Source organism: Sturnira hondurensis, unplaced genomic scaffold, assembly GCF_014824575.4.
Source record: "Sturnira hondurensis isolate 20B ecotype Veracruz unplaced genomic scaffold, ASM1482457v3 Scaffold0007036, whole genome shotgun sequence".
NCBI lineage: Eukaryota > Metazoa > Chordata > Mammalia > Chiroptera > Phyllostomidae > Sturnira > Sturnira hondurensis.
In genome coordinates, this window is record NW_028079667.1 from 2910134 (window position 1) to 2923430 (window position 13297).

The window sequence follows — 13297 nt, forward strand, 5'->3', positions numbered from 1 at the left end:
TGAGACTTTGAAAGTACACCTAATTTATAAACCGCAAAGCGCTTCCCAGCACCAGCGCCTTACAGTGCGACACTGGTTTTAGAAGTCGGTTACGGGCATCCGCTCTAGTTCCGTGCTGCCGCTGTCTCCCACGCTTCGGGTGGGCGAGCGGAAGACGATTCTCAAGGGAGATTTGGAAATTGGTTTAGAGATGCAGCAAAAGTTCCTTAGCGGGGGTAAAGTTGTTGGCGGCATTTTTCAGTCCCCAGTGTAACATATAAACTCTTAAAAGACATGGCAGACCCCGCCCCGCGCGCAAAGCGGGAACAGGTTCCCGGGCCAACTTCCTGCTCGAAGCCGGGGTTCCGCAGATCTGGCCGGCCTCCCGGTCGGGACCCCAGGCCCGGGACCCCAGACCTAGGACCCCACGCCTCACGCTCACCCTCAACCCCCATAATCACCTCCCTCGTCCCCCCTCCACGTGACAAGAGCCGGAACCGTCACTTCCGGCGGCGCGGGCAGCGCGCCTGCGCGGGGCGCCCAGCCTCCTCGGGCGGTTGGCAACGGCGCCGCGCCGCCAACTGCCACCAGTGGCGGGCGGCTTGGGTCCAGCTCCGGCGGCGCCTCGGGCTGTGGTCCGGACCGAGGGAGTCTTGGGAAGCCCAGCCCACTCTCCGCAGGGGTCGTCCGCCCCGCCCCCTTCCCCATTCTGCTCCCTCCTCCCGGGCTTCGCTCCCAGTGCTCAGAGAGGCGGGGGCGCCTGGGGCACTAGGGAAGGCTTTGGCGTCGCCCCCGCGCTCGGGTCCGCCCCCTAGCGCCCCGCCCGGTCCCCGCCCTCCCCACCGCCCTCTGCGGGAGCTAGGCAGCTGCAGGGGATCCGCGGAGCGGGTGGCAGGGCCGGGGCAGTGAGCTTTGGGAGCGCGGAATGTGAGGCTCGGCGGCCCGCAGCACTCACGGACACTCGAACGGACGAGGGGCTGCGACCCCTCGCGTAACGACTGGCCGTTCTGGGCTGCGGACTCGCCCTCTCGCTCGCCCTTGTGCACGCCTCGCGCCTTCGGGCGCGCCGGCGGGACCATGAAGAAGTTCTCTCGAATGCCCAAGTCGGAGGGCGGAGGAGGAGGAGCGGCGGGCAGCGGAGCCGTCGGGGTCGGGGCCGGCTCTGGCTCTGGGAGCTCGTCCGTGGGGGTCCGGGTGTTCGCGGTCGGCCGCTACCAGGTCACCCTGGAGGAGTCGCTGGCTGAAGGTACGGGCGCCCGGGGAGGCAGGTGAGGTAGGGTTGGGGTGTGGCGGTGGCTTCTCCCGGTCCTCGCGCGCTTCTGTGGTCGCCCTCTCGGTTTACTCTTCTTCCCTCTCTGCATCTTCTGTTGGGCCAGCGGGGGCTCTTAAGAGTAACTCGGGAATTCTCTTTTAAGCCAGCTCTTCTCGCCGCTGGCTGCTCTGATCAGTGCAGAGCTCTCGTTGTGAGTTTAAGTCATTTTCGGTCCTTCTTGACGCGAGGAAATAAATAGAAAACGTCCTAGCGAGTGATGTGGGTTATGATTGGGTCAGTGACTCATTAGAGGGTCAGATCGAGCAGGATTGAGGCTCTGCTCCGCCAGATGTGGCTCAGGCGGGTGTCATGCGTTGGCCTCTCCATCTGAGGCTCCAGCCGCGTCGCGAGGCGCAGGACCCTGCAGCCTCTGGTGTTGAACCTGGTTTTGTGCCTGCTCTGTCATCAGTTGAAAAATAATATATTTCTGTGTGTGTGCGCATGTTGGAGGTGATAATTTCCTCAGATTCAGTTAGTAGGTGGCTTTGGGCGAGCAGGTAATCTTGAATTCCCTTTATCTTTTGTTATTTAGAATCTCTCCTATTCATCCCCTTTCAGTATGTCCCTTTGGTAGTACTTTTAAGTGGTGGTTAGAAAGCAGGTAAACTTTAACTTGCGAAGTTTTGTGTTCCGCTCTTTAGTATCTTGACTAGGCTATATCAGCAGTTTCAGGTTTGCTTACAAAAAAGTTTATTTTAAAAAGAAAAAAATCCTACACGTAGTAGTTTTGTATTATTTGTATAATTGGCTTGTCAAAATACTTTCTCCTGTTTATTACACGCTTCAGTGACTTTTGGGTTTTTAATTGCAAAGTGATTTTACAAAAGAAGTACTTTGAAAAACTCATATGAAAGAATTGGTTGATAAACAGCCTTTCTAAATTCCAAGGTTAAGGGAGAAGAAATTTGAAGAGTAGTTTTGGTTCTCTGAAAGATAATGTGGTTTGAAGGCAGTAGGCTGAGATTCCACTTTTGTTTTTTTGAAATGCCATAGCAGATTGGTACAAGAGAAAAATCTGAAGGCTTTTGTCTATAAAATATTCTAAAAGGAAAGAAATGTTGAATTATTTAGAGCTGGATGTCATTGTTTTGCAGAACTTTGCCCCTAATAATGAGCCTAGCTGAACCTTGGAGAGATGGAGGAAGGATCCTTAGCTTCTCCAAAGGAGAATATATATGGTGATTGGTCATGATAGGTAGATTTACTAGGCTGTACAATTTCCTTGGCCTTCATTGTGTGTGAATTTCAAGTGATGGTTTAGATTGAGTTGTAGGTTTTAGGAAGACAGTGGCTGTTACCACACATGCCATACTTCTATCTTTGAATTATATTAAGTAACTGAAGTTGGCTTTAGTAGTGCATTGACTTCATTTTACTAACATTTCACTAAATTGCAGATGGGTCTTTTATTTACTAGAGAGAAAACACTGACATTTCTTCAAACTAGACTTTGCATTTGTAGCTTCTATCACTGCTCTAAACATATCCTATCATTGCCCTAACCAAATCATTTTCAGTAAAATAAATAATTTTGGAAAATTAAGAATAAAAAATTTCAAAGCCAGAATGCTGACTCAATCGCTTAAAAATTTAAAAAAATTCAAGCACTAATCTTCCACTGATTTGTCCTTTCTCTCAGACAAATCTGTAATCAAGTGCTTGGAGGAAGCAAGGGTTGAAGAAACCATTTTTGGAAGATGGAACTTTGCCACCCAACACCCCAGCTTCTGGGACTAGGCTTTAGTTTGCCCTGGAGGGGAGGCTGAGGCCAGGGCTCTCTTCCCTCTTGGATTTGCTCTCCAGCACATACAGAAGTGAAATTATCTGTATTTGCTTTACTTTTTGATTCTGGTAACTTACTCCTATTTCAAATGCTTGGTATTCTCTCGTATTTCTAAATAAGTAATGCCACAATTTAGGCAAGATGTTTAAGCACAAGTCTGGTTCACATTCAAGAATAACTAATAATTGATAGGTACATTTTGTGGATTATAAGCTTAGGGCGAGCGCTTCTGAAAAGGCATTAGAGTTTAGAGTACCTGAGTTGGGGGGAGTTATACCATTAAGTGGAAAAAATGGGTAGACGTAGAGATCAAAACCCGAATTTGGTAGATTTAAAATATTTTGTTTTAAGTCTGTTGTTTCAGCAGGGCCCAAGACCCTGCAGACACTGTACTGCAAACATAGGGAGATTGCTCTGAATGACCTCTGCAGTGTCTTTGAGGCTTCATAAAATCCAGCGCACCCACAAGCGTGCTGATTCTCTCTCTCTCTCATTAGTTATGTTCTGTAAAATCACCATAAACAGCAAATTAGCGAATACCTAACCATTCCTCTTACGGGAAACACAGGGTTAGGATACTGCAGGCCTCTGTTCACAACCAGTCAATACATAACCTTATTCTGTTTGTGTTTCTGTTTAAAGACACCTTGTTTAATATATTGTTGACTGATTAACATTGAACTCATGGCCAACTGCAGTTCATGCCTAAATGAAGTTTAGCTAATACACCTGTGTTTTTGTAAGGGGCATCATGGCCTTTGTGTGCTTAGAAACACTAGGCAACACAGTGCTTGGTAGCCATTTAAAAAATAAAGTCACCAGTAAAAAGCACAAAAATGAGAAGAACATGACACTAAGTAAATCTTGAAAAGGTACTTGGTTATAATATGAGAGGTGAAACCAGGAGGCACAGCATCACCTTCCTGACTCCACCTAGCCTGCTCAAAATTCCCACTGCTATGTCCACGTGTGCAAATAACTGAAAGTGTCACTGTATTGATTTGGGGGATGCAAATATGTTTTAGTAATTAGGTGACTTTTCAAAAATGGAATCCCCAAATAATGAGGATAAACTATATATACATGTATATTTATATGGATATGCACATGCATGTTTATATATTTTACATATTTAATTTTAAAAATATAAACAGGTTCCCAGGATTACATATACTTATGTTGTATGTTATACCTAAACTGTTGGAGTACTTTTGTCTCTGAAATGTTGTATGCTTTGTATCATACTGTCTTTCTAGTTGAGTACATACTTGTTTGAAAATGCTGACAAATTGCACTTTTTTAGATCCTGCTCAAAGTTTAGAGGCCTGATAGTTTATACTGGGGCGTTTTCATGGATTTTCTCAAAAGTAGTTTAGTTTCAGGAGTGCATGCTAACCAAATTCATCTTTGCATTGTAGAAATGAGTTGGGGCGTATATAAAATTTAGCTTTAAACAGTGTCATATTGTCAAACACATACTTGCACAATTTAATGTAATCTTCCAAGTTCATAGTACTGGCTTTTTGATCACATGTCTCTATAGGCCTTCAGTGCTAGTTAGAGGAACTTAATACTTATTTTTAACAGGGAGAAGTTGGCTCTTGAGTAGGGGACCTTCTAAGAGTTTTGGTTCAAAGTACACTTAACTGGTTGGTGTAGAGGCTGGGACACTGTCCATAATGTGTTGAGATAATTTAATCATGAAGTTATGGGGGTTAGATAGGAATGATATTTTGTATATGATTGGGTGAGGAAGACTATCTGATGTGGGCGTGGGGATTTGGTGGCACTGTCAGTAGTTGCAGGCCAGGAATTTACTATAGAGCTCTGTAAAAGTGTAGTAGTTCTGTCAGAGTTAATGACTTAGATTAAGGGGGGCAAATTTAGGCTTAAGTGTTAATCAGTTCTCATTGTTAATTTTACAGGAAATTAATAAAGGGTGCTTGTTTTTGCAGTAAGAAAATGATGGGTGTAAGTATATCTCATTTGCAGAAATTATCTGTGGTTTTCCAGTAACTTGTAAGTTAATACTCCATAACTGTTTATATAGTGCCTCTTCATGTGCCATGCTCTGTACTAGGTGCTATTTACACAGTGGAGGCCAAAACAGATGTTTCTCTGGTGTTGAGGAACTTACACATTCTAGAGTGGAAGATAAATGTTAAACAGAAATCATCAAATTAGTGTAGTTAATGCTTTTGAAAATTACATGAGAAGAAAGCAGAGGCTTTTAGGAGGGAAAAACTGGTTCAATTTATAGTAGAGGATAAAGGAAGCCTTTAAAAATATTTTAGCTGGTGTAGCTCAGTGGATTGAGCGTGGGCCTGCGAACCAGAGGGTCGCAGTTTGATTCCCAGTCAGGGCACATGCCTGGGTTGCAGACCAGTTTCCAGCAAGGGACGCATGAGAGGCAACCGTACATTGATATTTCTCCCTCTCTCCTTCCCTTCCCCTCTAAAGATAAAAATAAATAAGAAAAAAAATTAAAAAAATTTTTAGCAGAAACCTGAATTATGAGAAAAGTTACGTAAAGGCAGAGGTGTGGAGGTGGCTGTAGTGTGGAGTATGTTATGAAGAGCCAAGTCCCTACATGGGGAAGAGCTTCAGGAACTGAAATACATATGCCCAGAGCTGTGGACTATAGTAAATGTGTTATATCACGTGGAAGAAGGACCCAAAATGATGTTGGAGAGATGACCAAGATCTAGGTCTTTGTATGGTATTTGCGATTTTTAGATTTTTGTTTTGCGATTTGATGGGCAGCTACTGAAAGATTTAAATTATTAGTGATATTCTTGTGGCAACTGCTGTCTAGAGATTGATTGAGAGGTGCACAAATTTAGATGGCTAGTTAAGAAGGCAGTGGGGATGGAGAACAATGTTACAATGTTGGGGCCCGGAGATGTGGATTGGGCGAGTGGGGTGGGGTGTTGTAGGAAGGGTGAACAATGACTTGCTTATTTATGCACATCTTGGATGGAGGTACCATTTGCTGAGATGTGGAAGTGTAGAGAAGGAACAGTTTTGAGGAGTTGGGAGGATATCCAATAGTTTCAGACATGTTTAGTTGAGATAACTGGGAGGTAATGGCAAGGGGAAAGTTGAGTATGTGGTCTGGTAGTCACTCAGCAAAGGTATGCTAGCTTAGTGAGCATATGACTGTTATTTAAAGCCTTGGGAGAGGATGGATGTTGAATTAAATGCTCAGGAAACATTGTTTCTTTTTTGTTGTTGTGGAGTTAATATTTCCTATGAAGATTCATAGATGTGAGATGTTAACAAGATAATGTATGACAGTACCTAATAGTGTATGCCAAACCTCTCAATAAATACGGATCATTTTTAGGTTTAGATTTGATTGTAAGCTTTTAGTGAAATCTGATTCTGGAGTTGTAGTAACTTGCTTTAGATTAGCTATTACATTTATCCTGAATTAAGTATCGTATTTATATTTGTAAAACATCTGAATCATTTAAATTAGATGATTATTATGTAGCATTCAGCTATATATAATTTTTAAGTTTCAGTCAGCTATATAGAATTTTGCCATTCATAGCAGCATATGCTTTCATAATAAAATGAAAGGTAGTTTGGCCCAAAGGACATTACATAATCTACATGGGTCGTTTATGTTATAATTGTAGGCATAGCTCCTGGGTTGTAATTTTGATTGTCCACTGATATATTTTCTCTAGGGGTGGCAGTTTTATTCAAAGACAAGATAGTAACACTAAAACAATTCCTAATTTTTACTATTTCAGAAAAATATAGTGGAAATAAAACATTTATCTCTAATAATAAAGTGCTCAATTTAACTAGCATTTCAAATTTCTTTGCTTTTAGCTGTAGTCAGTTTTGTGTGGTTAATACTGACATTCTCATGCTGAACAGACTAGAAAGGTTGTCTTGAAAAAATTTTAAATTATGGAAATAAATTAATATTTGTTAGTGTCTTTCCATCATGGGGTCTGCAGAAGGGAAAACTTGAAATGATCCTTAATGTTAGTATTAAGGAACATACTAGAAGGTAGAATTGATGTCTATCCTTACTGTGAGTCTGGTATTTTTTTTAAACTTAATATTCTTAATGTGTTGATTTGCGTTTGTGTGTGTGTGAAAGAGAGAGAGAGAAAGAGAGAGAAGGAAGGAGGGAGAGGGAGAGAAACACAGATTTGTTCTTCTACCTACTTATGCATTTATTGTCTGTCTCCTGCATATGCCCTGACTGGGGATCAAACCTGCAACTTTGATGCCTAAGGATGACGTTCCAGCCAACTGACCTACCCAACCAGGGGGAGAGAGTCTGGCTTCTTTAATGTTCTTGACTAATCTTGTGTATTACCATGTTTCTCTTTCACTCCATCTCTTCCAGTCATTGGTGAGAACATGAAGTAGAACATACATTTATTAGAACACATTTGGTAGCTATCAACATGATTAAAGCCTTGACTTGGAATTCTGAAATTAAAAGTCTAGAAGGGCGATTTCAAAGCTGTATAAGGTTTCATCAGCAAGGGGTGGAGACTGCTTATTCCTTGGTTTTGTCCTGCATTCATCTGGCTAGCCATTCATCTACCCACAAGCCTACTACTATTTTTAGGGAACTAAGTTTTGGGGAGTTGAGTGGTTAATGACTGAGCTGTTTTAAATAGTTGGGCACTTAGTTAATTTGGAGATTTTTGTGTGTGTATCATCTGTACAAATAAGATCAGTCAGCACATTTCTGCTAACAGTTTAACATCTTTCTGCAGGAAAGTGGTGGTTGGGCCTTTCCAAAAAGAGACTTTGTTTTGGAATTTTTGGTCTGTCCTGGTCTCATAGAATTTCAGTAGCACTAAGTGCATGGTTTGGGATGTAGCCTTTAGGGAGACATTTTGCAATGGATATTATTTTTAAATATGCAACAATTGTCACTACTATATAGTTTGCATATATTAACATTTTATTAAATCTTCGAAATGGCGCATTCTTTGATTCAACTTTTAAAAGGAAACGCAAAACTTGGAGTTGGGCCACCTAGTAAGCCTGGTCCTGCCAGTAACTTGCTTTTTGATATTTTCACCTGTTTCTTCAAGAAAAAAATAGGATAAAGATGAATCTGGAACATCCTTTTCCATTTTAGCATTCTATGATTCTGTCTGTAAAACTGATTCTTACTGTTCCTTCTGACGAGGGGGGAGCATGGGGAAGGAGGGATAAGGATGAATGGCTTTAGGATTGAGACCATCGTGAAGGGACTGTCTGATCATCATGCATCGAGTTCTTTGGCAAGCTTCACTGCGGGGTAGTATTCTACTTTTTAGCTCACACTATAAAGTTATTTCTTAATCGTTGGAAACAAGTTTTTAACAAGAAGTTGCCCTATGTGGGACCCCTTGATAAAGGGATGAGGGCTCAAATAAAATTATGTGTCATTTCATAGTGCTGTTTAGTTTCAAAGGATATGCCACCTTTATTGCTTCTTTTGTCACTTAATTTGTGTTTTCCAAGTGACTCATCTATAATATATTATCATTTGGTGGGTACCTGGAAGTGAGGTGCTTTCTTGTTTTTCAAGTTTTTATTTGGAAAGACTATATGATGAGGAGTATGGCAATGTTTTCTCTGAGTGAGTTTATGTGTAGAAAGCTTACCCACGATGATAATCTGTGAATTAGTTACTTTTTGTTTCCAGTTCTGTGAGCTCTAGTTGGGTCCTTAAGACCTCTCAGAGAATTACCTACTCAGGCAGACCGTTCTTCACCTGTTAGGGTGTTTACTCACCAAATCAGCTCTTGTATTTCTTCTGGTTTGTTCTTTCTGAGATGGACCTCTGACACGTCACCCTTTTACTTGCCTATCAAGTGAAATACAAACTCAGTATCTGGGATTCAAGGCCCTGTGCAATGTGACCCCAATCCATCTCTCCAGCCTTAATCTCTCACTTTATCCCTCTATGTATATTTCTGTGTATGTGCTTGGTATTTTCTTCCATTCTCTCATACTTTCTCATTCCCATTTTTCAGCTCATATTATTTCATTTGCCTAAAATCTTGCCCTACTCTGTTGAAATTGGATCCTACAGGATACATTTAAAATAGTTACTTTCTTACAATCTTTGTTTTTCCTTGAAACCCTTATTAGCAACCAAATGAAAGTAACTAAGCCTTTCTTTGATGTCAGTGTGGGGACTGTTACTTATATTACACTTACTTCACACAGCTTGCTTATTTTATTGGACATTCCAGTAAAATGTCCAATGAAAGTTTCCTCTACTGCAAGATTAGGAGCTCCTTTAAGGTTTGGCTCACACCCACCTTTTATCTCAGTGCTGTACTTGGTAGGTATTCAGTGCATTTGTTAAGAGACTGAGTTTTGAATTGAAAAGCAGTCAGAGATCCTGTAAAAATGTACTATGAAACAACTGGATAGCAGTCATTTTTGACATATCCAGCTGTTCAGTTGATATTTAGGAGCAGGTTGGCCTTGTTTTTAAGGCTTTGTTTAGTTTACTGAAACTAAACAATAGAGATGTTTAATAATAATGTAGGCGCAGTGTTCTCTAGATGGATTAAGAAATACAAGAATTATTTTTTGATTCATAGCTTGTTTCATTTGTGTTACAATTACACAGATAGTACATTTTTATATTGTGGGCACTGCATTACTCTTAGTAGACATGGCTCTCAAAAATGTTCTAGTTGAGTTACCTTGATCCATATTATCTTTAAAGACAGCCACTGCTATGGGACAGAGAGAGCAAGCTGAACAGGTCTGAAGTATGTGCTCTGAGTACCTAATCTTAACAAAGTAACAATGTTGGAAATGGTCAGCATGCCATGGCTTTCTCATTAGTGGCTGATAGTACCAAGGTTTAATGGGACAACCAACATTTAAGAGGATGAGGGATTAGGAAGTAGCACATCTCATCTCCTTAGTGTCTGGAGGAAGGAAACACGTGACCATTACTTTGGGGCCCCCTTCTAACCAGTCTGTATGTTATTGGAGATGCTCATTTTCTAGGTAGAAAGATACTGCATTTTCTTTTAGATAAAGAAATGTAAGCCTGGCATAACAAATCAGAGGGTAGCAAACCAAGTCTGTGTAGTTTGATTTATAATTAATTGTAGTTTGTTAATAACTAATTATTATCACCCTCAACATTTTTCCGTTGTTCTTTGGTTTTTTGGAAGAGAGGCTTCTGGCATACCACCTCCCCTGCCCAAATACTCTTTACTTATTTTTTAAAAATTTTGTTGTGTTTGGGTCATTGTTTGGGTTTGCTGGACCTTCTTACATACTTTAGTATCCAGTATTCTCTTTTGAATGAGATTGTTAGAAGGAGTTAGTCTAGATTTTACTATTCATTATGGAGTGATTAAGATATTAGTACTAAAGTGACTTACACATAGTATAGTAAAATATTTTACTTAGTGCCTGTTGTTAGGACTGCTTTTCTAGGGAGTGGGATTATGCATCATTGGCCATGACCCACTTTTTCATTTTCTCGCCTGCATAACAGAATCTCTCCTACTGAATGTTAATGGTCTATTCTTTGTCTACAAAACAAAAAGAAAAACAAAACCCTGAAACCAAAAACAGACAAACAAAAAAAGATGCTAAGATGCTACTCACTCATGATTAGTGGGACGTAGATTTTGAGGGTTTTTTTTTGCCAGAAGTAGGATGTGTATTGGGTTGGCTAACAAGTCCATATGTTTTTTTCATGAGATGAGATGCATTTTTCATTTTCACCAATATCCTTATTGATTTGGATATTTTGAGTATGTCGACTATTTTTTGCCTGGTATAACGTTGATCGTTCTCAGTGTATTGACTTGATTGCTGTCAACTTCACCTGGTCTACCTGATTGTGGAGCATCATCCAGCAAGAAATCTTTAGCAGGAAACTTTGCAAACTGCTTTTGATAGGTTGGATCAGTCACAGCACCCTCTTGATACACTGCACTTTTTGCATTTTAGTTACGTTTTTACTTTCTTTGAAAAAATAAAGCATAATGTGCTAAAAATGTTGCTTGTTTTCTTCCATCTTCAATATTAAAATGGCTATACAATGTTCACTAATTTTGATAAGTTTCTTTAAAATGCACACTGATGTGACAGCTGTCACAATACGATGAACGAAATTGTTCTGAATGAAGTGAAAGACAACTAAATGCTATGAGAGCCATCTTGTGGGGGTGGTGGTGGAAAAACCTAAGTAGCTGTTTGGCCAGCCCAACATATGCCCAGCTGTGCAAAAGCTTTTGATAAGTGATCAATAACTAATGTTGGTAAGATAGTTAGCTGTTGGTGTATGCAGTAATGTAGATCTAAAGAGGCGTACTTGTTTAATAAACAAGTTCAGATTCTAGCCTGGTTCAAATCCTAGTGACTAGTTAACTAGGTTGTTAAATCTTTGTTAAGGTTTCATCTTTCAACAAAATATTGTTTATATAATCCAAAGGAAAAATTCTAAGTCTCTCGGTCCAAATTGATGTGTTTTCTTTAAACCCAATAAAACTAGCTGTTACGGATTTTTATGTTTTTTTCAGCTCACTGAAGTGGGGATTTAAGAAATGTTGTCAGTTTATGATTTTTTTTTTTAAATTGTACTTGTGCTCTGGCCAGCGTGGCTCATCAGTTGCTTGGAGCATTGTCCTGTAAACAAGGTTACAGGTTTGATCCGCCTTCAGGGCATATACCTAGGTTGCAGGCTCAACCCCTGGTCAGGGTGCTTACAGGATGTGATAGTTTTCTCTCTCTTTCCAAGTTAAAAACAAACAAACAAACAAACAAACAATGTCCTCTGGCGAGGATTAAGAAATAATTAAAGTGTGTTTGTATATGGTACTTTGCTGATAGTACCTTGTCAATAGGAATGTTTGAATTGAGTTTATAAGGTGCTATTTGAGTCCGTACTGTTGAAAGTTCAGTGTAACTAATTTAATGTCCTATACATTTCTAGCATGAGAAACTTCTATTTAGAGATTCAAGGTTCAAATTTGTTCTCATTGTGGAAACGTGGCCATCTTTCTAATAAAGACTACATGTATTTTACATAGTTATAGTGGACCATCATGGATATTGTGAGGCCAATCCTATTGATACTTGCTTTTTAGAAGACTAAATATAGGGATGGATGTAGTGGGTAGTGTACAAGAATCTGAAATAAGGCTAAGACCTTTTCAGCTTCTTTCAGAAAATGTTCTAATTGGAGTTGATATTGTTGGAATTACAGTCTTTATTTTAAAATTCTAGCGTGTCTTTGAATATCTGTAATTGTAGCAATTATCCAATTTAAGTCCTTCATTTAAGTATAGGAAAGTAGAATTAGGGATGAACCCAACATCACACTGTAAGTGTTGGTGGTGGAGGGCAGAATTTAGTTCTATGACTTTAATCTAGCACTTTTCCTACTTAATTGGCTCCTGTGCACATACAGGCATTGACCCTTGATTGGAGTTGGGACTTCAATCAAGCAGGCTTAAAGGTGTAGGGTACTTTTAATTTTCTGGAGGCAGCTGGAGTATTAATGGGTGTCTCAGGAGTCTGAGGTGGAAAGGGAATATTCCCAAACATTTTTGAGTAAAGCTTTCTTACTTTGCTTATTCCTAAGGCTATCAAATTGTGTATACAGTTTAAGATGTCATGATTAATATTAAAAAGTTTAAAATTTCAGCTTTCCCCAAATTGTCTGTTGTCTCATTCTAGAAAGGTCTAGTCCTAAATGAAATAATTTATGAATTGTAAAGTAACATATAGTCACGATACTTTAGCTTCTTCAGTTGAATCTTAGGACTTCCTGTAGGGTGGAGGGAAAGTGAAAAGAGGCGAAGAAATAGCTGAGTTACTATCCTTTTCTTTCTTCTCTTCCTAGTTCAGAGTTACGGCTTGGTGTCTGAGGTGCTGTAATATCAAATTCCTTTTTGCATTTTATTGAACAAATTTGTGCTACATTTACTCAGAAGAAACAGGTTCCTTCACGTTTTTATTGTGCTAGATCATAGCACAAATGCATTTGACTTAAACCTGGAATACTACACTTCTGAGTCTTTGTGTGGAATAAATTCCAATCACATCTTAAAACAATTTTCCTAAAAATGACCTGACATTACTTTTATAATACACATGGCATATTTTTGTACATATGCAAGTAAAAAGTTGAAATAGAATGGTGCTTGATCTATGATTTTAAAATACTAGAAGAAAAAATTTTAATATTATAATTAGATATTACATTA

At 40.0% G+C, this 13297-nt stretch overlaps 1 protein-coding gene across 2 annotated transcripts in view; it reads left to right on the plus strand.

The window, feature by feature from the left end:
* Positions 1 to 554: 554 nt before the first annotated feature.
* Positions 555 to 13297, plus strand: part of BMP2K (BMP2 inducible kinase) — a 124248-nt gene continuing 111505 nt past the window's right edge. For both annotated transcript variants that reach the window (XM_037051022.1, XM_037051023.1), the window contains exon 1: positions 555 to 1225. In XM_037051022.1, coding sequence (XP_036906917.1) covers positions 1057 to 1225 — 169 coding nt within the window. In that variant the 5' untranslated portion in view covers positions 555 to 1056. The remainder of the gene's footprint in view (positions 1226 to 13297) is intronic.